General features: G+C 43.3%; 1 protein-coding gene across 1 annotated transcript; it reads right to left on the reverse strand.

Moving 5' to 3' along the window:
* Positions 1-18532: 18532 nt before the first annotated feature.
* On the reverse strand, positions 18533-22655 carry SNRPE (small nuclear ribonucleoprotein polypeptide E). The gene is made up of 5 exons (XM_081866526.1): positions 22439-22655; positions 21587-21613; positions 20673-20735; positions 19792-19870; positions 18533-18792 (listed from the first exon to the last, which is right to left on the reverse strand). The coding sequence occupies exons 1-5, from the start codon at positions 22490-22492 to the stop codon at positions 18737-18739; spliced, it is 279 nt and encodes a 92-aa protein (XP_081722652.1). The 5' UTR covers positions 22493-22655; the 3' UTR covers positions 18533-18736.
* Between the last annotated feature and the right edge of the window lie 99 nt (positions 22656-22754).

The raw sequence follows: 22754 nt of genomic DNA on the forward strand, positions 1-22754 counted from the left end.
TGACCATTAGGTCCAATCACGGTCAACTCTGGGGTTGCGGCGCTCATCTTGCTTTACTGGCCGAAGGAGCTGGCATACAGCTTCCGGGTCATGTGGCCAGCATCAGTGGCGTAGCGTGGGTTGTCAGCACCCGGGGCAAGGCAAGTAATTTGCGCCCCCTAACCCGTGGATTTTAGAGAGCTGCGTGTGCAAGCCCCCCCCCCCCGATGTTGCGCCCGGTGCGGCCGGCCCCCCCTGCACCCCCATGGTACACCACTGGCCAGCATGACTAAGCCGCTTCTAGTGAACCAGAGCAGCACACAGAGATGCCATTTACCTTCCCCCTGGAGCAGTACCTATTTATGTATCTTCTTGCACTGCGTGCTTTTGAACTGCTAGCTTGGCAGGAGCAGGGACTGAGCAACAGGAGCTCACCCCGTTGCGGGGATCCGAACTGCCGACCTTCCGATCGGCAAGCCCTAGGCTCTGTGGTTTAACCCATAGCGCGACCATAATCCATTATGATAATACGCAATTAATGATTAATATGTGATTTATTTGCAGGCAAAATCCATGCACTTGTCCCCGCATTGAGCTCATTTCAGCCATCGCTGTTAGAAGCTGAGGAAACAACCAGTTCTAACAACAGGATGCATCTTCTCGATAAGACAATCAAGATCAAACAAGAGCCATGTCAACTTGAGCGCTTAAACCCATCTCCACAAACTGGGCTGCCTTAACAGATCGATACTGATATGGGGCATCAACAGCAGTCTCTGTTAACAGTCTTAATTCTCCACACTCACACAGTAAAATGTACAAACTGCTTGATAAAGTTCCTGGCCAACCTTCAAGTCCAGAAGGGCAAGAATGCTCAGTGCATTTGTCAATAAGGGGTTTTTGAACTGAGTAGTTGCCTTGCTGTACATATATGATATAGAAAAGACCATTATTCCAGGCTTTGTTGAACTGGCTGAAAGGATGATCAAAGGATGGGGGTCTGTCAACTTACCAGTTAACAAAGGAAGATTTAACTGTGACCTGTTATGGCAACAGGCCCACACTGCATCTTCTAGAGAAAACCTAGAAACAACTTGCCATATTGATGACACTAACAAAGAGTCAACTTGCACTGGCCTTGTCATGGGTTCTAATACGTGCAACTAGTAGCTTCTGCTATCTCCACCTAATACTGTACCCTGTCAGACTTTGTATTTCATCTCCAGGATGTTTCAAATGATAATGAAAACCTTGCAAAACAGGTAGCAACTTGACCACACTTTCTGTTAAAGCTAGCAGTTGTTGTTTGGATAAAGAGTTTCACAACTCTTACCACTGCATCATTTTTATCAGGGTGTTTATTTATCTTTCAGAAACATTTTTTTAAAGAAAATTCTGGTTGTGCTCATATCTGTCAGTTCAACAATCTTTGTTAACCAATACCTCTTTTCAGCTTTGTTTTCTTTCTGATTTGGCACATACTTTTATTTCATAGATCCCTCCCCCCAGAGATGTCTCTGTGGTGACCCACCTTCTTGTTTTCTTTTGCATAACCCTGAAATTATGGTAGCGTCTGAAGAAGCTATTCCTGCCTTCTTAGTGTAATCCTAGGTGTGCTCTAGCTTTGCTTAAAGGTAAAGGGACCCCTGATCATTAGGTCCAGTCATGGCTGACTCTGGGGTTGCGGCGCTCATCTTGCTTTACTGGCCGAGGGAGCTGGCGTGCAGCTTCCGAGTCATGTGGCCAACATGACTAAGCCGCTTCTGGCAAATCAGAGCAGCGCATGGAAATGCCATTTACCTTCCCGTCGGAGTGGTACCTATTTATCTACTTGCACTTTGACGTGCTTTCAAACTGCTAGGTTGGCAGGAGCAGGGACCGAGCAACGGGAGCTCACCCCATCGCAGGGATTCGAACTGCCAACCTTCTGGTTGGCAAGTCCTAGGCTCTGTGGTTTAACCCACAGCACCACCCATGTCCCTTGTCTTAGCTTTGCTTAATCAAAAGTAAATTCCTTTGTGTTCGTTGGTGCCTACTCCTTACTACATATTCAAGATGGCAGCATTTGGCCTTTGCACAAACAGTGTATGGTGTCATCTCATCCCTGGGCTGGAGTCAGCTGACCCCTGGAACAGACACTGGCGCTGGGTCTAGACACATCAAAGAAGCGTTTCAGTTTAAAGCGTTGTAAATTTAAACAGGGAAAACAGGTAAAGAAAAGCAGGACTCCACGTCACCATCTGGTGGCACATACAACACACACAAATTGCTTTTTTCCTTTACCAGTCTAGCTGAGTCCTGGCAGTAGTGTGCTGGAAGTTGAGAGGTAACATATAAACTAGTAAAAGGTAAAGGGACCCCTGACCATTAGGTCCAGTCGTGGCTGACTCTGGGGTTGCGGCGCTCATCTCGCTTTATTGGCCAAGGGAGCCGGCGTACAGCTTCCGGGTCATGTGGCCAGCATGACTAAGCTGCTTCTAGCAAACCAGAGCAGCACATGGAAACACCGTTTACCTTCCCGCCAGAGTGGTACCTATTTATCTACTTGCACTTTGACGTGCTTTTGAGCTGCTAGGTTGGCAGGAGCAGGGACCGAGCAACGGGAGCTCACCCCATCGCGGGGATTTGAACCGCCAACCTTCTGATAGGCGAGTCCTAGGCTCTGTGGTTTAACCCACAGCGCCACCCGCGTCTCATAACATATAAACTAGTTACAGATTAAAACCAGAGAAACGTCCCCCATACTGATGCTAGCCACAATTAAATGCTAGCCTCCTTAAATGAGAATGTCTTCCAACAAATGCTCGAGTCATCACTCTGATGGGCCAGTGTCATCAGCTGCAGGCAGGATGGGGCTCACTTCTGCACTGGCTGCATGTGCCAGTTCCCTAAGGAGGGATTAGTGGGGTGGACCCTATTTCAGCTTCCCCTTTAATTTGCCTTGGATCTTAGAAAGCACTCCTTTTTTTTATTATTATAAAATATTTATTAGGGTTTTTTATAAAAGAAATACAAAGATAATAAACAGCATTGCTTTGTTATAACAAAATTTCATAACTTCTTTGGACTTCCTCACGTCTCCCGCTCCCACTTACATCGTTAATATATTTTTTTCAAGCAAATTATCATCTTATTTGCAAATTTATAACCACTCAATTCAATATAGTGTAACAATTCTCCAACAAATTTTGTTTCTCTTAATCTCATTTATCATCAATTTCCGATCCAATTTAGTGATGGCCAATTATTTATAACCAAGCATCCTTATTAACATTCCTCTAAATCACAATATTTTTGTAGATAAATCTTAAATTTCTTCCAATCTTCTTCAATCCTTTCTTCTCCCAGGTCTCGAATTCTGCCAGTCATCTCCGCCAGTTGCATATAGTCCATCTTAGAAAGCACTCCTGACCCACCAAGAGGATTCCTGAAAGGGGTTGTGGTGGCAGTCTATGAAGCTTTGAGCATGACCTGTCTTGAAAGGCAGTCATGGGAAAGAGTGAAAAGGTTCTGTACCTCCTGCCTTCCATTACAGGCCACATCTCACATATTATTATTGATGTCTCCATTCCAGCTCAATTTAGTCTTTACATAAGCCCTGTTCACATCACATGTTTTTCCATATGTACACTAGAAACAAGATGGTGGGGACCCCACACTCTGCTGATCCTGGCCCTGATGCCTGCATGTGGAGGCATACGAAAACAGTTCATATTACTGGGAGCCCAGCACAAGCAGGAGCTTTGATTGCATGGAGTCGCCTACATGTGTACAACAGTATGCACACAGGTACCTTTCCCCAGATATTCCATTCGGTTGGCAGACACTGGGGAGATGTGAACAGTTGGGATATGGCAGGGCCCTGGCCCCTTCCATGTGTATAGTGGGGCTTCAGTTGCACTGAAATTGAGTGCAATAACTTTCATCCTATAGGTTTTAATCAGACATAGTCACACTCATGACTAACACTAGCTGTATCGGTGCATACCAATAATGTGAAAAGCAGGAGTGTTGTGGATTTTCTCCTGAGGAGAAAGCTGTCATCTGCCACAATGAACGGTGGAAGAGAAGTCATACATCTATCCACTGATGAGACTGGTGGACACAGCTGATCATTACATTTTAACCTTGTATGCTGATGCAGGAAGTGGCTCCGTCAGAAAGACGCACAAACGTAGAAACCGAACAATTTATTATTTTACTACTTAGTACCAGTACTATTTATATCCCATCTTTCAGGATGCAAATCCTTCCAAGGCAGCTTACAAGTATCATTCAGATCCCTTTAGAAAGTCATAGTAATATTAAAATATAAGTTTACTGGGGTACATCTCAGAGGGCAGTTGGTGGTATATAGCCCCCTGGGTGGGGAAGTCCAGCTGGGGCAGGCTCTAATACATGGCTGTACTGCCTGCAAAACCCAGTCCAAGCTCCAGCTGAGGCTGTTAGTGATTTAGGAAGAGATCCATGAGTTCAGTATCACAGTGAGCCTCCCAAAGAGCAGACCCTCCCTTGCATCACATATATACCGTCAAGGGATGGTGTTGAAGGGATATCAATAGCTACATACAGGCTTGTTTGTTTTTTCCACTATTGCATTATGCCTGGGCAGGTAAGACCCACATAAACCCATGAGAATGTAAGGAGAGATATATACTACCTGGGAGGCCTGTCTTTCTTATTGGGTTACACTTTCGAGGGTTCCTCTTGGTTCCAAAAGCACAACATCCACAGAGAAAGGACAATTACGCCAAGGGAGCAAAACCCACCTCTCCTGCCTGTCCATAGACAAAAGAGCTGTGCCTGTTTACACTACTACAGAGTTGACCTCAAAGATGGGGGGGGGGACAGGATCACTCTCCCTCCCCCTCCATCTTTTCTATCTGCAACCATGCAAGGAATATTGTTCAGCATTGCACAAAAAGCATCCCTGAAAATAGAAGCACCAGGGCTGAGCCTGCCAGTGGCTGTGTGAGATAACGTCTACTTGCAAACACTGGTGCCTTTGTGTTGCTGTCACTGTCCCCATTGTTCCGGAGCCTATTGCCTCGGGGATATTGTTCATGTCTTTTGTCTCAGCCAGGCTCCTTTTTGTTTGACTTTACTTACCATTTCATTCCTCTCCTTTGTGCTCAGGTTACATCTTTTGTCTCTCTCTCTCTCTTTCCTTTCTCTGTGGGATTTGTATTTAGCAATTGTTCCAGGCCCATTGGAAAAAAACAATGCACCCAGGGGCTCCTATTCTCTCTCCATGCCTTACCTATTCAGGTAGGGCAGTCTAGGAGGGAGGGAAAGGGAGAAAGAGGGAGCTCCAGAGCTCCAGGACTGGAAGGCCCACAGAACTGGGAGGGGTGAGGGAGAACCAGCTTTAAAAAACGCTAAGAAACCACATGGAACCACCTAATCATGTCTATATGAGAGAGAGAGAGAGAGAGAGAGAGAGAGAGAGAGAGAGAGAGAGAGAGAGAATCCAGTCAGTCCATGCTCTCTCCCACCCTCTTCTCTGATGTGGTGGTTCTTTAACAATTGGAAACAGTATTTTCATATAACTTTCTGCCACCACACAAAGCACAAGTTTTCGGATGCTCAGCGCTACCAGCAAATCTTAAATGAACAGATATTCATGCAGAATTCTTCTGTCTCTGCAGCAAGTAGAATCGCATATGTATTCCAGTCCATATTTTACAGATGGAAAAGCTGAGACATAGAAGCTGAAGCAGAATTATCTGTCACACAGCCAAGAGCAGAGCTGTAGTTATGAATGGGAATTCCACCTTAGCTCCTTGTGCTACAGATGCATTGCGAGATCAAGACCCATTGATTACTGATTAAGAAGCCTCTATTATAATAACAGATTGCTGAACTACCACCAACCCCCCCCCCCAATTTCCTTAATCTGCAGCCACAGCAGATTCATCCACGACTTGAGCAATGCACTTTCTAATCAGAATCTAGGACGGAGATTCTCTGCACCTCAGAGATGCTTGCAGTTAGATTAGCTAGATCAGAAACACCTTTCTGAATACCTTGATATGATCTACATCAGTTCTTTGTTGGAACAGTTGTTGGCTGTTGTGGGTTGGAATGGCTCATTACTCATGACAATTTCTCCTATTTCCTGATTGATGCTTCACAAGATATATCTATGCTACAATTTACACCTGCTATGGGAAAACCTTGATGGGTCACCTCCGGGCTGGTATTATGGATTAAAAGAACTGAAGTACATCTAATCATTAGACAAGGACCTGTGAAAACACACACCAATGCACAAATAGCTTACACAGAGAAAGCTGGGTGGTTTTTTGTGTGCATTCACATACTTTTCCTCTCCATTTCCATAGGGACCAAAACAATATCAGTCTCCTCTGTGTATTTGCATATGCAAAATCCTCCTGCTACATTACTCAAGCTCCTGCTCTTGGCAGGCCTGGTGTGGTGAACAAGGCCTCATGGTGTGGAGGATGGGGGGTGTCGTGGAGAGAAGACTCACATGCAGGGATCACATTCACTTCCAGAAGCCCTATGCCAGGGATGGGGAACCTGTGGTCCTCAGGGTGTTGTTGGACTACAGCTCCTATCAGCTCCAGCCAGCACGGTCAATGGAGAAAGAAAGCAATCATTGATTTCTAAAATGCATAGGGGCTCAAGATGCCTCCTCCTTAATCTCAGATGTATGGAGGCTGTAAGCTGTTGTCATGAAATAAATTGGCATTGCTGGCAAAGTAGCCTATTTTGCATTGGTGTATAGCAGAGATAGATAACCTGGGGCCCTCCAGATGTTGTTAGACTCCAACTCTCAATTGGCCAATGGGAGTTAGAGTCCAATGACAATCTTAGAGGGTCACAGGTTAGCCACCCATTTGTCCACCTTTGGTCCCCACCCTGCACTCAGCTCTCACCTGTGGCTCAGAGAAGCTGTCAGCATGCAACATGGGAAATGGCTTTGAATCACTGGCTGAACCTGGTGAGGGTAGCCAATGGGTCTCAAATCCTTAGTGTGTTAGGGACTTCCCTGCATTTTAATACAGGCTCTGGCAGATGAGATCAATAGTGGGTCCAACATTCAAAAAGGCGGTTTCTGCACATGCTGTAGAGGGAAGTGAGGGGCAGATGGGGCTCATCAATCTGCGAAGGTAGCCCATCTAGAAGAAGGAAAACACTTATCCTAAACCTGTCCTGTCTTGCAGGATCTGTTAGGCAGAAGAAAAGGCTGAGGAGTAAACCCTACACAAATCCTGAGTGGAGTTTGTAAGATGGTTGGATGGCGCCTTGTACACCTCTCTCTGGCAACTTTTGCAGCCAAGTTGGTGCCAGATGTATGGCTCTGCTTTCATCAGTGAGTATGAGAAGGGGGTTCTTGTTGTCTGGGCAGCCCAGGACATCCATACACACTGCCCAGGCTTGTGCCCCAGAGAGTTCACTTTGGTGCTGCTAATGCAACAAAAACAAGCACTAGGATTCTCCAGTGATTTGACTTCACTTCCAATGGAAGGGGACTCAAGACACATGGATGCCAACAATTATGTAAAGGAGTCTCAACCTACTCATGGACATACACATACCTGCAATGCAGTGGATACTCATGAACCAGTGGGTTGTGAATGAAGGGGCCAAGGAAGATACAAGATACAATAACCCCTTTTCACAATCACAAGAATCAGTGTCGGATGTAATCACACTCCTCTGTTTTACATGGTACATTGCTCCAGAGGAATGAATTCCCAAGGACTGGTGGGATTGCTTACATATAGGAGTAGTGGACAATGTACTACTTGCTTAGGACAATGGGGGCAAACAGCTACTGTAGTGCCAGACCTGAGCAAGGCTTCAGAGATGTATGAGCATGTATTGTTTTCTTGTACTGGAATTCTTAGCTCTGTACACATGTGTAGGTTTGGTGTACTAGACCACACACTCTTCCCCCTCTCCAATTTCCCTCTTTTCATACTGCCTACTCTTTGAGTCTCCTCTGTGGTCAAAGAATTGGATTGAAGGCTCTGTTGTTTATGGGCATTCCCACCCCCAGAAAGCATGAAGCAACAGGAAAACTCCATAGACTGTAACCAGAGCAAAACCAAACAATAACCATCCCCAGAGACGACAATGCTCCATTGTCTTGCATGGCCTTTTCAGTCTTTCCTATTCTAATGCCTGAGAAGCCACAGTTAACAAAGCAGCAGCTAGAAGCCACTTCCTCCTCCTGAAGCAGGACACATCCTGCTGGACCGAGAGGGCTGAAATGCAGAGAGGCATCTTGATCTAATAACAAGGCTGGTTAATGCTGGCATTGCAGGGAAAGCCCTCAGGACAGCACTTGGGACACAGTGGCTATGCTACAAAATGGATGAAGTGGCTGTGGCCTGTTTTCGCATTGTTATGGCTTCGGAGAACAATAAAGCATTGTTGTCTCCAGGGGGTCTGGTTGTTTGAATTCATAGCACAGAACATGGGAGAGGTTCTCCAGAGGGCCAGTAGGTAGTCACTCTCTGTGGGAGGTATCAGATAATTAGCAAGGCATAATTTTCTAGGACATGGTGTGTGGTATGTGTTTGGGTACTATTACAAAAGAGAACAAATAGAAGGACAGTCATCAACAGCCAGCACAAGCAGTCAAACTGAATCGCAAGAACGGAGGCAAAACATTTACAGTAGCCAGTGCCTCTGACAAAAACTTGGCTTGAGACATGCTGAAAGCTGCTCACAATTTGCTTCCAGCAAAGAGACACCAAGAAGGAAGGTGTCTTTCTAGAAAGAAAGAAAAAGATTGCAGAAAGATGCAAAGATAAGTGGAGCTCTGTCCCCCACTCCAGTGCTCTCCAGCTTTTCTGGCTGGCATGAGGAAACCAAATTCTGGGTAAACACCTGCAACCCCGAGAATTTCACACTGCCCAGACACTGGGGTGGTGTGCAAGAGTATTTACTTGGAAAGTCAGTGACATATTTGGTGGGTTCATACTCTGCAAATGCTATAATGTTTGAAAGTCTGGGGGCGGGGGGAAGCCAGTCACTCATTATTTCCTCCACATCTGCCCTCCCCAATGGCAAGTTTTCAAAGCAAATCTAATCAGAATCAAGGTTAAGAAATACATTGGTCAGGACCACAGAGAAAGCCTGTAGGTGGGCACAGATACCCTTGTGGTGAGATTCAGATGATTATGGTATACTGTGAGTGACTGATGTTGAGAAGAGATGCCCCTTTCTCACTGATCCGGCTCCTGTTCATTTAACAGCAGCTTGAGGTTTCCTTCTGCACTTCATCTATTTGCCAGGAGAACTTCACTGCTCGCCATGATGGCTATGTTCTACCTCCACAGTTGGAGGCAGCATGTCTCTGAATACCAGTTGAAGGCAAGCACAGGTGGGAAAAGTGTGCTAGTGCTCAGGTCCTGCTTGCAGGCTTCCCATAGGCATCTGGTTGGCCCCTATGAGGACAGGATGCTGGACTGATCCAGCTTGCTTGTTAAATATCTGTGTCTCAGGATGCTGATGCAGATACAGGAGCTGGGCAAAGAAAAGGTTCCAATCCTATCCTGCAAGGAGTGGCTTCTAAGCAGAGCAGTTGTTTGTGACACAGTCAATGCAATCCATATACAGTATGTCAGTGGCTCCCCATTTCCCCCCCTTTCATGGACCTCATGAAAGCTGCTCCTTTTTTTCTGCCTGTTGCAGCAAGTGTAAAGTGCTGTGCTAAATGCTGTATCTCATTGCTTTTTTCTTTGTTCTGCTGTATTTTATTGCAATACAATTTGAATTCCATAAAATATAAATTACAATAATAAATAATGAAGTACAATAAGAGTAATAAAAGAAGACGATTAAAAACCAATATGAGCATTTAATCCCTCCATTCAGTGTCACAGCTTCCCCCTAAAAGAAGCTCACAGACCACAATTTGGGAACTTCTGTTAGAGAACAGCAATCTATGGTTTTAGTGCACTTCTGGAAGTTTTGTGAAATGCCCTTCAGCTCCTTGAACTGGACATTCATTCTAACAACCAGGAATTAGTTTCACTGTGGCTTTGACACTTATACTCACCCTGCGATTAATCTACAGTGGTACCTCGGGTTACATATGCTTCAGGTTACAGACTCCGCTACCCCAGAAATAGTACCTCAGGTTAAGAACTTTGCTTCAGGATGAGAATAGAAATCATGCGGCGGCCGCATGGCAGCAGCAGAAGGCCCCATTAGGTAAAGTGGTGCTTCAGGTTAAGAACAGTTTCAGGTTAAAAACGAATTAAGTATGTAACCATAGGTACCACTGTATACACTTTTAAAGTGCTCATGCATGCCTCTATACCCCTCACTAAACCAGAAATACACATCAAGAAATCTGGAGCTCTCATATTTGTTGGTTCACTTTTTTGAATTTGTTATTTTGTCTTCCTTCTGCATGCAAATGGCAGACAGAATATGAGGATAGAACTACACATTTCCAGGTATACATGGGGTGCTCAACCGCATGCTTGCTTAGTACCACTAAGGCATAGGCAAGTGAGAATGAACATAACACACTAGGTGTGCTTAACCATGCTAAGCGTGCCAGTTCTCCCTTATAAATGATTCCCTCTGGGCATTTTAAATCAGTTTTCCAGCAGCTGGGTTATGATGGAAATGTGCCAAACTAAGGAGGGAGAACCAGGAGCACGTTTGCAGAGGATAATTGATGTGCACTGAACAGGGTACATATTCCCCTTCCCTCTTGCTGATATTCCACTATGAATGCCCTGACTTTCTCCTGCATTTGAAACTATTGTGTTAAATAGTATATACATTTTTAAAAATAATAATAGAATTGGGAGCACACATCTTTTCAGATCTTAGGACATGTTGCAAGCCTAAATGACCAAGGTAGACAGGACCTTCAATATCCCAGGTGTAAACAGACATTAAGAGACTTTCTCTAGGCTACATAGCTAGCCCATGAACCAGATCTCAAGCCATCAGTTCAAGGCCTTATAGGAAAGCTGCCCACCCACAGTCCCAAAACCAGCATTGTTCATCACTGCACTGTGCACTTTCAGACAGGAAGTGTGATATTATGTCCAAGCCTGCATCTCTCCCCAAAGCCTCATGAACACTAAATCAGGCATCCCTTCTGCCCAAAGGGAGACTAGTTTACCCCAAATATAGTAAAATATTTTGGGATCAGTAAAGAACAGCTCCTGTTGATTGCTTGACAGGGAAGGCATTTACTGAGATTGCTAAAGGCTAGTTTATACATGCATAAATGACTTGATCGCTCAGTATTTGATCAACGCAGCCAAATGTGGGAACTGACAGTGAGCAACGGGAAAGTTCTGTCTGTGATGATGAAGCGATAATGCAGGGCTGAGCGACTTGCGGCTCTCCAGATGTTGCTGAACTCCAGCTTCCATTATCCCCAACTAGTAGCCATGCTGACGGAGGTTGGAGTCCAACAACATTGGGAAGGCAACTTGTTAACTATGCCTGGGTAGCACTCTGCATGGCAGATGGAAGAAAGTACCAACGTTAAAAATAAACTTCATGCAATGGCTTGTCCACATGAGGCATCTGATCAAGGCCTGTATTTTAAAATGAGCTTAAAGATATATTTGCAAATGTTTGTATGTTTCATGCCAGGCAGAAACCAGCTGGCTAAGTACTTTGGCAGTTGTTTATCTTCCTGCTCTCCTGAACAAGGGCCCCCCTGATTTATAGCAGTAGCAGGAGACAAGTTTCTCAAAGTTGTAAAAGGGAATTACAGGCTGGGAGCAAATGTTACACTGACCCTACATATTACAGAATACAATCAAGCTGCAAAAACACTAATTAAGAGTTGGTAAATAGTAAGATTTATTGTTTAACAGAAAATAATACCATGTGCCTCTCATCAGACTCTAGCCATATTTTCCTAAGGTTTAAGGTATACTGAGAGAGTTAAAGGGCAATAAATTTTGGGAAGAGCTAATGGGAAAAGCAGCTGGCTGGGAAAAGGAGGGTGTAAACTGAAGAGGCTTCTTTTGAAGCTGTTTTTTACTGAGTTCCTTTTTACTTTGCAAAGGCCTTTTCTTCTAAAAAGCTATCTATGTTATGTATGAGATTTGTTGGCTTAATGTAATTAGGCAAAGGATTTAGAAAGTAAGAAATGTTAGATTCTTATGTTAGATTCTTATTTCATTGATGGTGTGTGAGAATGTGAACCCAAGATCTCTGTTTAGATAGAATTTAATACCACAAGCCATCTGTTTTAGCCATTTTTTTGGAATGCAGGGGCAACAGGGGCAAAAGGTGATCTGGTAATTAAGGTGCCTTGTTGAGGCAAATGTAAGATATATGGCTACTTGTCTGCCATTTATGGATAGAAGGAAATATAGCTCTTTGTCTCCCATAAAAGGTAATAGGAAATGGGTGTATCTTTTATGATTGGTTCTAGCAAACAGCCAATAGGAAATTCAATCAGGCTGATTGGACAGAGGCAGCCAAAGGAGGAGCAAGGGGGCTGGGCTGAGGAAATGTAAGTGCTGGCCATCAGGGCTGGAAGGGGCAGAGCTTTGGTAACCATATACCACTGTGCCTATCATTTATTTGTCTGACAAATAAATTATTATTTTAATTTCTCTATTGCTGCGTTGAATATTTCATTCCAGCTAAGCGTTAACCACAAGCAGGGTGCTACACACATATGCTTGTTGCTATTTGGCAATAGTAAGTGACGATCGTGCATTTGTGAATTGGCCCTTCATCGTTCCTATCATGCACCAGCATATTTGGTGGTGAATAGCATTGTTCTCTTGCCAGCTAAAGATCTTGCTCTGGGGTGGCCAAGGTGACATATTGTGGATTTCCCCTAACACCTGCAAATGCTCTGAGCAGTTCCTCACTGCCTGCTTCGTCACAAGGAAGCACAATGCTTGCCTTACCCCACTACAACCAAATACTCATAAACCGTTTCCAAAGACAATCCAACACCTTCAAGCACCTTTATTGTAGCACAAAGGCCATCAGCAGTCACCAAACTCCAATCTACTCTGCCATTATCCTGTTTGCCCAACAACCTTCCGCCAAAGCCATTTGCATTGCTCTTTACATAGAATAAAGCTTTTTTAATATAGGAAAGTATGGGAAGCAAACAAAGTTGAAAGCAAGTCTCATCTTCATAGCATACAAATTCCCCCTCTGAATAAGTGCTTGACAACATCACTCTCAACAGGATCCAGATAACCTTGTGACATCAGGTATAGCAGAAAAGGTTAGGTAGGCACTGATGCACCCTCCCGACAAAATAAGGCTACCAGTGGCTACTAGTCATGCTGACAGTATGCTGCATCCAATATCAAATGCAAAATGCCCCTGAATACCATCTGATAGGGAACAACAGCAGGAACGGGATATTGACCTAGTTTATTGACTTGTTTGTGGGCTTCCCGAGAGGCATCTGGTTGGTGACTTTTAGCAACAGGTTCCAGGATAAAACAGGTATTTGATCCAGTAGGACTCTCTTTACATTCTTACACTGCACCTCCTGAAATCCTTTATTCTTTACACAAATATTAAGGACCCTGTCTGCTGCAATGATGTGTGATGTTCATAGCTGCAGTATGGAAAAGGTGGCATTTCTCCATGAATCTGACTCCTTTTAAAGATAGTTCCCACCAACCTAACTTGTGTCAGTGAATTCCAAAATTTAACTGTGTAGTGGTTCTTCCTTCTGTCTGAATCTCTTGGTGTTGCAGCCAACTAAGTTCTACACAGAGTAGAGCCAATTAAATCAGTGGATTTAAGTTGGCTGTGTCCTTTAATTACAGTGGCTCTGTTCCATCATGTTAGTTGTATGCCCCTAGATTATAATGAAAGGGGAAATCTCATATTCACTTTATCCTCACCTTTTAACTAAAAAGCCCCAAATGTTTTAATTATTCCTCCTTGTCCCTGTACGATATTGACTCTTCTATAGAACTATTAACAGAACAGCAATCTGATCCTCCATTGTTTCCAGCCACCTTAAACCCAACAAATGTTTGGTTTACACATGATTTACCATGTTCTTTCTAAATCTCTTAGATTATATTATTATAGAAAATTTCAAATGCTGTAATGTAAGTCAATAAACAGAAGGTCCACTTGGGTTGGATAGAAGGGGGAAATTGCATCTGATAGTTTCTGAGGTCATCGCAATGAGATGGCTATGGCTGATGGTTACTAACTCTCAACCCTTAGCCATTACACTCTTCATCTGCAGATGCAGTTGGTGGTAGAGCAGCTCTGCCTCATTACTTAACATGAAATGTTAATAATTATGACATTGAATATTTTTACTATGCAGAAAAATCAAATACCGACTATTGACATTTCCCCCCAGCTGCTGACCACAACAGGCAGGTTATCAGACATGTGACGGGCTCCTGACGTAGCATGGTGCGCATAGCTGTCAGAATACGCTGCACGAAAATGTCTCCTCTGACACTTAAAAGCAGAACGAGACTAAGTAGATCACACAGATCAGAGGAGACATTTGGAGGCTATTGCTTTTATACCTTATTGTAGGAAACTTCCTTGATGTAGTACTGTGACTTACTTCCATAGTCACATGCAATGAGATAACCTGTCAACAATGGTACCTGCAGTTGATTGAGGTCTGGCCTCTGCTGAGCTTACCTCTCTCAGGACCAGTGTGAGATGTGCAAGGATTCCCACTTTCCACTTAAGAGCAGACCGTCCTTCCTGATAAAGAGTTCCTGCCACATGCACTCCATTTCTATCTCATCCACCCATGCTGTATCTTACTTCATGATTGTCTCTCACTTCCAAGACAGATGGACCAATGGTATGTTGCAACACAAGGCAGTTTAATATGTTCATAGGATTTTCATTACCATCATTGCCACAAAACCATTTCAAGTCTCCCTACTGAGGCTTGGGATCCTTACTGTTAGAAGATTCAGTCACCATGCAGTGCTGTGAGTGTATTTCAGAGTTGGCAAAACACTAGATACTATGAATTTGATTTTTGCCACAGCATCATAATGCAAATTGCGATTCGGCAACTTCTGCAAGCATCTTTAAAATGGGTTCTTATCAAAGGTTTCTGACACGATGCCATGCTATAAAAAGACTGCAGTACCTCACGGAGTTTGAGGTACCCGAGATCAGCAGTCCTAACAATTCTAGCTTCTGTGCAATTGAAATACAGGCCTAACATGTTATGGAACATGTTGCAAAGCAAACACAACAGGCTTCAGTGAAGCAGAAAGCCAAGCAGACACAGGTTGTTGCTTTTTAATTTAAAAAAGTTGGAATTTACCTTATTTGTTCTCGCTGTTACTTAGGAGAGCCTCCTCCTCCTCCTCCTTAGCAACAGGAATCTCTCAGGATACAGCAATGTCAGAGATTGCAGAACAATGATTAGAAAGGCAGGCATGCTCTTTTGCTACTGCAGTGGTCAGAAGAGCCTTACACTCTGCAACTCAAATTCATCTTCCTTCCAGGTTGCTCTGGAGCCAATAAAGAAGCAAAAAACCAATGCTGGGAGAAGCATGCTCCAAGCAGAGGATTCTGGCTCTTTACATGAGAACTGGCTGGTTTTGCCAAGTGCAGCTATGCCCTCTGCTGTCCAAGACTGACACTACTTTCTGCATCAAGGTTGTAGTTATAATGCATTTATTCAGAATAAACAGCCAATTTCATTCTTGGAAGGATGGTCAGCAGTGCTTGTCAACACTCTTCTTCCTTTGAAGTTTCTGTCACCTGACGTCATAGGATGTCAGGTGACAGCTGGACAGCCCCACAGAGCTTTCCCACTTCTGGGTCCATGTATCTTCCTTCCTAGAGCATTCAGATCTTGAGTGCACGCCAGCCTGGCTATCCAGACATCAGTCAGGACCTTTCCTTACAATTAATTGCAGCACCAATTTTCTATACAATTTGCTGTCCATACAGCTAGTGTCAACACAAAAGGGGCTTCACAATCGAGCTGATTAGACTACACTTCCTTCCTTGTACAAATTAACATGAAGATAGAGCATTGATTCTGATAACATCAGAACAATGGAGGAATTAACAAGCAAGAAACAGAAGAGATAAATGCTGAGAAAAGCATGGTGTTCTTTTTATCGCTCAGCATTTAAGATACTTTCTGTAATTGATTTACAGACATCAAGTTAAGAAATACCTAATCAGCATCTCAAGTCCCTTCCTTAATCCTCCTCAAACTTATTCTATTTGTATTTTATTTTTAACTGAGTTTTCTCAAAATCAAAGTCCTTTAAAGCCCATCTTCCCTACAGCCAAACCTCCCACAAATACATTTAATTTTCTGACCAATGTAACCATTAGGTGATTCTTTCTATTGTTTCTTTCCATGGGTGGCTGCACTGTTTTGGCTGCTGAAAATGTGAAACAATGCAGCCAGCAGTGAATGAGTAATTTACAATCGTGCAGCCACAGAAAATAATGAATTTTATCATTTAAAATCATATACTGCTTAATATTTCAAAAAAATCTCCAGGCAGTATAGTCTAAAAAACAATGTGTCATACACTTCCATGATTCTAGGAGTAGAATGTTTTTTCAGGTTACTGTGTCACTGCCCTATATGCTGAGCAACAAGCAGAATTTCCCCAGATGATCCAGCCCATCTGTACACAGGCAGGTGAACTTTCAGGTAACCTGGTTGCAAGTTGTTCAGGGCTTTCTATGTTAACACCACCTTGAACATGGCCTGGTAGCTTACAGGTGACACTGTTCCCTTGGCACAGGTGTAGTATGTGTACATCCAGGTACTTCACTCAACCTGGCCGCAGTCTTCTGCACCAGCCGTAGGTTCTGGACCAATTCCAAGGCAAGCCCCAAAGAGCACATGACACTAGTCTAATCATGAGGTTAGAAATGCATGAATCATAGTGGCTAAGCTATCCTTGTCCAAGAAAGGGTGTAGCTGGCATACCAGCCAAAGCTGGTAACAGGTGCTCTTCACCACAGGGGTCACCCGAGTCCCCAGTGACAGAGAGGTATCAAAGAGTGCCCCCAAACTACACACATATTCCTTCAGGAGTGCAGCCCCTAACTCCCAGGCCTGGGAACTGTTCACCAAGTCTTCATCTTAGCAGAATTCAGCCTAAGTTTATAAACCCTCATCTAGCCCACTTTTTCTTGAGTCAGATGCTATGGACAAATACAGCCGAGTGTCGCCAGCATATTAAAGGCACTGTGCCTCAATTTTTTTTAATTCAGTGGTTCCCAACTAGCTAAGGAATATGGACCCCATTTTTCAAAGGTCAAGCTATGAACCCCCTATTTTCAAAATTTGGTATTTCTATGGTAGTTTTTAGGGGAGGTGGGTGGCACTGTGGTATAAACCACTGAGCCTTGGGCTTGCTGATCGGAAGGTCGGTGTTTCGAATCCCCACAACGGGGTGAGCTCCCGTTGTTCGGTCCCAGTTCTTGCCAGCCTAGCAGTTCGAAAGCACGCCATAGTGCAAGTAAATAGGTACCGCTCCGGTGGGAAGGTAAACGGCATTTCCGTGCGCTGCTCTGGTTTCACCAGATGACCTGGTCATGCTGGCCACATGACCTGGAAGCTGTACGCCAGCTCCCTCAGCCAATAAAGCGTAATGAGTGCTGCAACCCCAGTCATCCACGACTGGACCTAATGGTCAGGGGTCCTTTACCTTTTATGGTAGTTTTTGCTTTGTGAATGGTGCCATGGAACCCCTGGATGGGTTACCCCATAGGTCATCAGACCACCAACTGGGAATCAGAGTTCTAAATGAATTGCTCTCAGTGGCTTCATATTGATAGTTGCACACCATCCAAATTTCTGAGCAGTTTCCAGGGGTTCTAGGGTTTGTTTCCTTTGGAATGATACAAAGTTGAGACTGTGGTGTCTTTATCATATATGGTTTATTTACACATATATGCAACCCCTACGATGGAGGGGTTCACAGGATTAATACCTGAAGAGGATCTTGCTTCTCCTATGGCCACAGCCTTGGATTCCAGCAGAAATCATGCATAGCACTCTCTCTGGCATCTGTATGCTTTTAGCTTCTAGCTCACAAACCTCAACTCTGCCCTTTGTCTTTCTAACTACCAGACAGCTGAGGGTGGCCGGCCCACCCATTTACCCTCTGGCACAGAGTGACTTCCTCTGTTGCCTTAAGGATCCATACTTAGGGCCTTTATGGCCCTTGCCTGGCTAATTCAGCAATTTGAATCCCTGCTAGATCCAGGAACTAGAAGGGTCTTGGCACATTGCCTAACCTGCCAAACTCGTAACACTACCTACCCACAAGAACCAGACATCTTTTTTAAAAAAGGGAAACAGAGTGGGGTGTACTCTATACTTGCCTGAGAAATGAAGCCACAGCAGGAGAAGAGATTTTCACCAGGGGAAGACAACTAAATTAAGGGAGCCAATCAGAAAAGACACTCCCAAATGTTGATGGGAAAGTCGTCAGTATCTTCTAATGAAAAGTTTATTGCTAAGGTAACACTGTAATTTGGGCTGAACAGTTTGTTTTCTCCTGTATCATTATAGAACTTTTAAGATTTCTACACCAGGTGCTATGGATAATAAGTAACAAAGATGTACTAACAAAAAGTTTTATTTATAAAGAACTACAATTCAACACCAATGTAGAAAAGTTATTGAAAATTATGCAAGCACAAATTAAGTAACTGGCTTCATTCTTCACACTTCAGACACAAACGGTAGAATTGGGAACGATACCATGTTTTCTTCTATAGGTTTTAAAGATTAAAATAATAAGCAAAACAGACTCAATAACTATTTCTAGTTAGAAACACTCTGTAGAAGAGTAATATTGTCTCCTTTTAACATGATTCGACCTGCAATGAAAAAAAAAGTGCCATTAGATCTATGGGAGTAAAAAAAAATGCCCCTTTTCTGACATTATACCCCTTTTCTACTAACATCTTAAATCCAGTTTTCAGTTCATAGAATCGTAGCATTGGAAGGGGCGACAAGGGCCATCTAGTCAAATTCCCTGCAATGCAGGCTGCACAATGTGAACCTCAAACTTGTGACCCTGAGATTAAGAGTAAAATGCTCTACCAGCTGACCCACTTCAGTTACATTCGTCATTTATCTACACCAGTCTTTCTCAACCTTGGGTCCCCCAATGTTTTTGGACTACAACTCCCACCATTCCTAGCAAGCATGACCAGTCATTAGGGATGATGGGAGTTGTATTCCAACAACACCTGGGGACCAAAGGTTGAGAAAGGCCGATAACTGTATAATCGGTACTAAAAATATTGGCAAGGGTGGCAAAGTACAGTACTGTACAGCATTAACCCTTTCTCTTTCCCCTTTCTATGGCCTAACTCTTTCATGCCCTCAATTACAGCATTAATTTGCTATCCAAAAACATTCAAGTAACATCCTAGGATAAGATGAACTGCAAATATAATATGACTTAGAGTAGGTAATATTTACAGATAAAAAAGAGCTATTCTTCCTTTCCATGTTATTTTTCTACCACACTTTAATAATAATTTTCATAGCAGTTTCACAGTAGTATTAAAAGGTAATTCTTTACCACTTGTTAAGATCATAATTGGACACTGGAGAAAGAACATGCCCATTTGACAGGCAACAGTCAGCTCTTTTTCATACTTAGTGGTTGAAATCCATCCCACTAGGAAATTTGCAGAAAGCCAATAAAGATCCAGGCACAGCAGGGCAGTGAAAGCCCAGTGGCTAAAACCCATCTGGAAGGGAACATCTGTACTAGATTTAACACTCAAATAGGTTTTTTATTGAAAATATGGAAAGTACAATTGCATTTGCCAATGACAAAAGGGAATGGTGTCCTCAACACTCACCCAGCTGTTTCCTTGATTTTGTCTTGGAGTGAATCTCCTCAGCATCATCCAGAACCAAGTTCATATATTCATCAAATCCCTGTGTAAGCCAAAACAGTTGCCTATGACTTCACATTGTTTTAGGGAAAGCAGAACACATAAGGTAGGAAATAAAGCAATATATCCCAGTAGTGAATTCAGACAGCTTGTTAACATCATCATATGTTGCCTGATTTTATATAAAAAAGTGCATAACCCAATATGCCAAAACAATGACACAAACCTCCAAAACAAGACACAATTAAACTAAAATAAAAGTTCAATGCTGGACATGCAAGACTTTTCTGACAATGTCAGGAATTAATTGTGCTCTTTGGGTCTTCAGTTACATTTTATTTATTTTATTTTAAATTTATTGTTTTATTGCTTCACCATCTTAACTTTTACTGTGTCTTGACAGATACTGTAATGAGGGCATAAAAATGCTGTTACAAATAGAAAGTAAAAGATTTAAAATCATAAAATGAGCAGCGCAAAATTAATAAACTATATAACTCAGAAGCAACATTAAAAATGTAAAACAGTTTTCAGTTATTGTTGTTATTATTATTATTAACTGAATTTATAAACTGCCCTATAACTACATAAAATAGCTTTAACCTGGCATTTAAATTTGGTACCAAATGAACTTGCCATGGTAAGAGAGGCAAGCACAATTATACAACCTTGTGAATCATGCAAAGGCATGATCATTTACAATACCACATGCTTCTTGTTAGTAGGTGAAGAAGCTAAAGTTACTTGAAAATTAATTAAGCAGGAATCATTTTCTGGGTGCTTTGCTTCTGATAGTGTGGGTGGGTGTGAAGAAAGAAAAGAGAAACAGTGATGGCAATACTCACAATAATACAGCCTTCTATCCTCATGTTCACCTGTTCATACAGCCACACCTGAATTCTGGACCTCTGCAAAGTAAATAGTAAAGGAAGTATTTATAATGGTTCCAAAGAGGCTTTCACAAATTGAAGATATCCATGGCTTTCACATGAAGAACAAAGGGCTGCCAAATCATACTTGGCTTTGGAAAACGTAGAAATTCCAAAACCCAGCATGACATTAGACACACATCCTGTGCATATTCAGAAGGTGTGAGCCTGAATCATGGATTCGTACCAAGCCAATCCAAAATGTATGGATGTCTTAATCCAAACCATGTTTTTGAAGTGCTGAAGCACTACACAACATTATACTTACTTTGTTTGAAATGTTTATGGTTTATTCAAGACAAAAAGTTTTTCAAGACATTTTATAATACGGCATAAATTTCCTAGAGCCTAGGTAATACTTTATACATGTTGCACTGATTCTAGGCAAGAAACATCAGTTTTTAAAGACCCAATTACATAGGCACTGGTCTTTTTTAAGGCTACTCAATCCTACAGTGCAGTTAAAATGCCATAAACAGAGGCCATGGAAATGGATGGGCAGTGTTCAAATTAGGACATAACCTAGGTTTCAAGGTGCCATTTAGCTCCTAGCTTTCACATCTCAGTTTCTAACACTGAACAGCAGGAAAGTGAGGTAAAAGTTTGCCTGCCACATTCGTTTTAAAAGTTCACACCAAGCCCTTGTAATACAGACTATATACGCTCCCCTCCAATAAAGCAAAATACAACATCCTGACTATGATTTTATAACACAATAAAAAATTCCAGATCTCCTGGCCATTTGCTCTTCATCTACAAATTATACTGAATATCCCTACTTGTTCAAATTCATTATTAAGGAGTAAAAATCCCAAATTGTGTTTACTTACATTCTGTAGGTATCTGAAGATGAGGTTCTGCAACAAGTGGCTTAAGGAAAAACACATATACATAATAAAGCAGTACCAAGCGCGCCAATTTTGACAGTGGCATTAGAACCGCCACCTCCACTTTTCAACATATATTGAGGAAAACAGGTTAGCAACCACAAATTAGTATGCCTTGCCGTTTCTCATCAAAACCGTTCCAATTTACTTTGGAAGATCCTTTTGAACACTTGGCTGCTTTCTGGGTCGAATTTGAGCCGCATTTTATCCACTCCCCACAAGTCTAGTCTGTTTGCCAGCATTTATATTCTGCCCTTCCCCCTCACACTTTCCAGATGAACGGAGTATAAATAATATTTTTTAATTAAATTTATTATTATTAAAGAGGATTTCAAGGCTACCCACAACAGTGCATGTGTGGCGTCGCTACATACGGCGCATGCATTTTTATTATTATTATTATTATTATTATATTAATACTATTATTACTCAAGAGGATTTTAAGGCTGCCCACATTATTCAACGCCACTCCCCAAAACACAGTGAGGTGGACTAGCTTGAGAGCGTGGAACCGGTCCATTTTTACTGCTAACTGGAAACAACTGGGGATTTGAACCCGTCTCCCGTCCAACGACCTACACAAGCTACGCGACACAAATCAATGTCTTCCCGCCACTCCTGCGCCGAAATTTCCTCACGCGAAACCAAGCGCCTGCTTCTCTCCTCGCCCCTTCAAACCCCCTTACGAATCTCAGGACACCTCCCTTGGGCGCCATTGCTTCCCTACCCCCCGCCCGTTACCATCCCCTTCCCACGCCTGGCCTGCTTCGCTTCCCGAAAGCCACGGAAGGATACGATGGGCTGCACCATCACTTTCTGCACCTTCTGGCCTTGCCCGCGGTACGCCATGGCCGGCAGCTGGGCTGGGAACGACCCCCGACAGGACGAGCCGACTTAGGCGGGACGGGGCAGCCAACGGTCAACTCCTCTCACGCCTCGCTTTATCCCTCGCACGAGCGCGGGCCGACGCTCCACCGACGTAGCTAAGAGAACTTCCGGCGCGGGCAGGAAGCTAAGCGACAGCCGTTCGCTTTTTGCATCACAATGGAGAGGCTGAGAGAGCGGCGCCCGCGTGATCCGAAAAGGGCCAATCGCGCAGGCGCCCCCGCCC

Source organism: Podarcis erhardii, assembly GCF_964252035.2.
Source record: "Podarcis erhardii genome assembly, chromosome: 6".
NCBI classification, from domain to species: domain Eukaryota; kingdom Metazoa; phylum Chordata; class Lepidosauria; order Squamata; family Lacertidae; genus Podarcis; species Podarcis erhardii.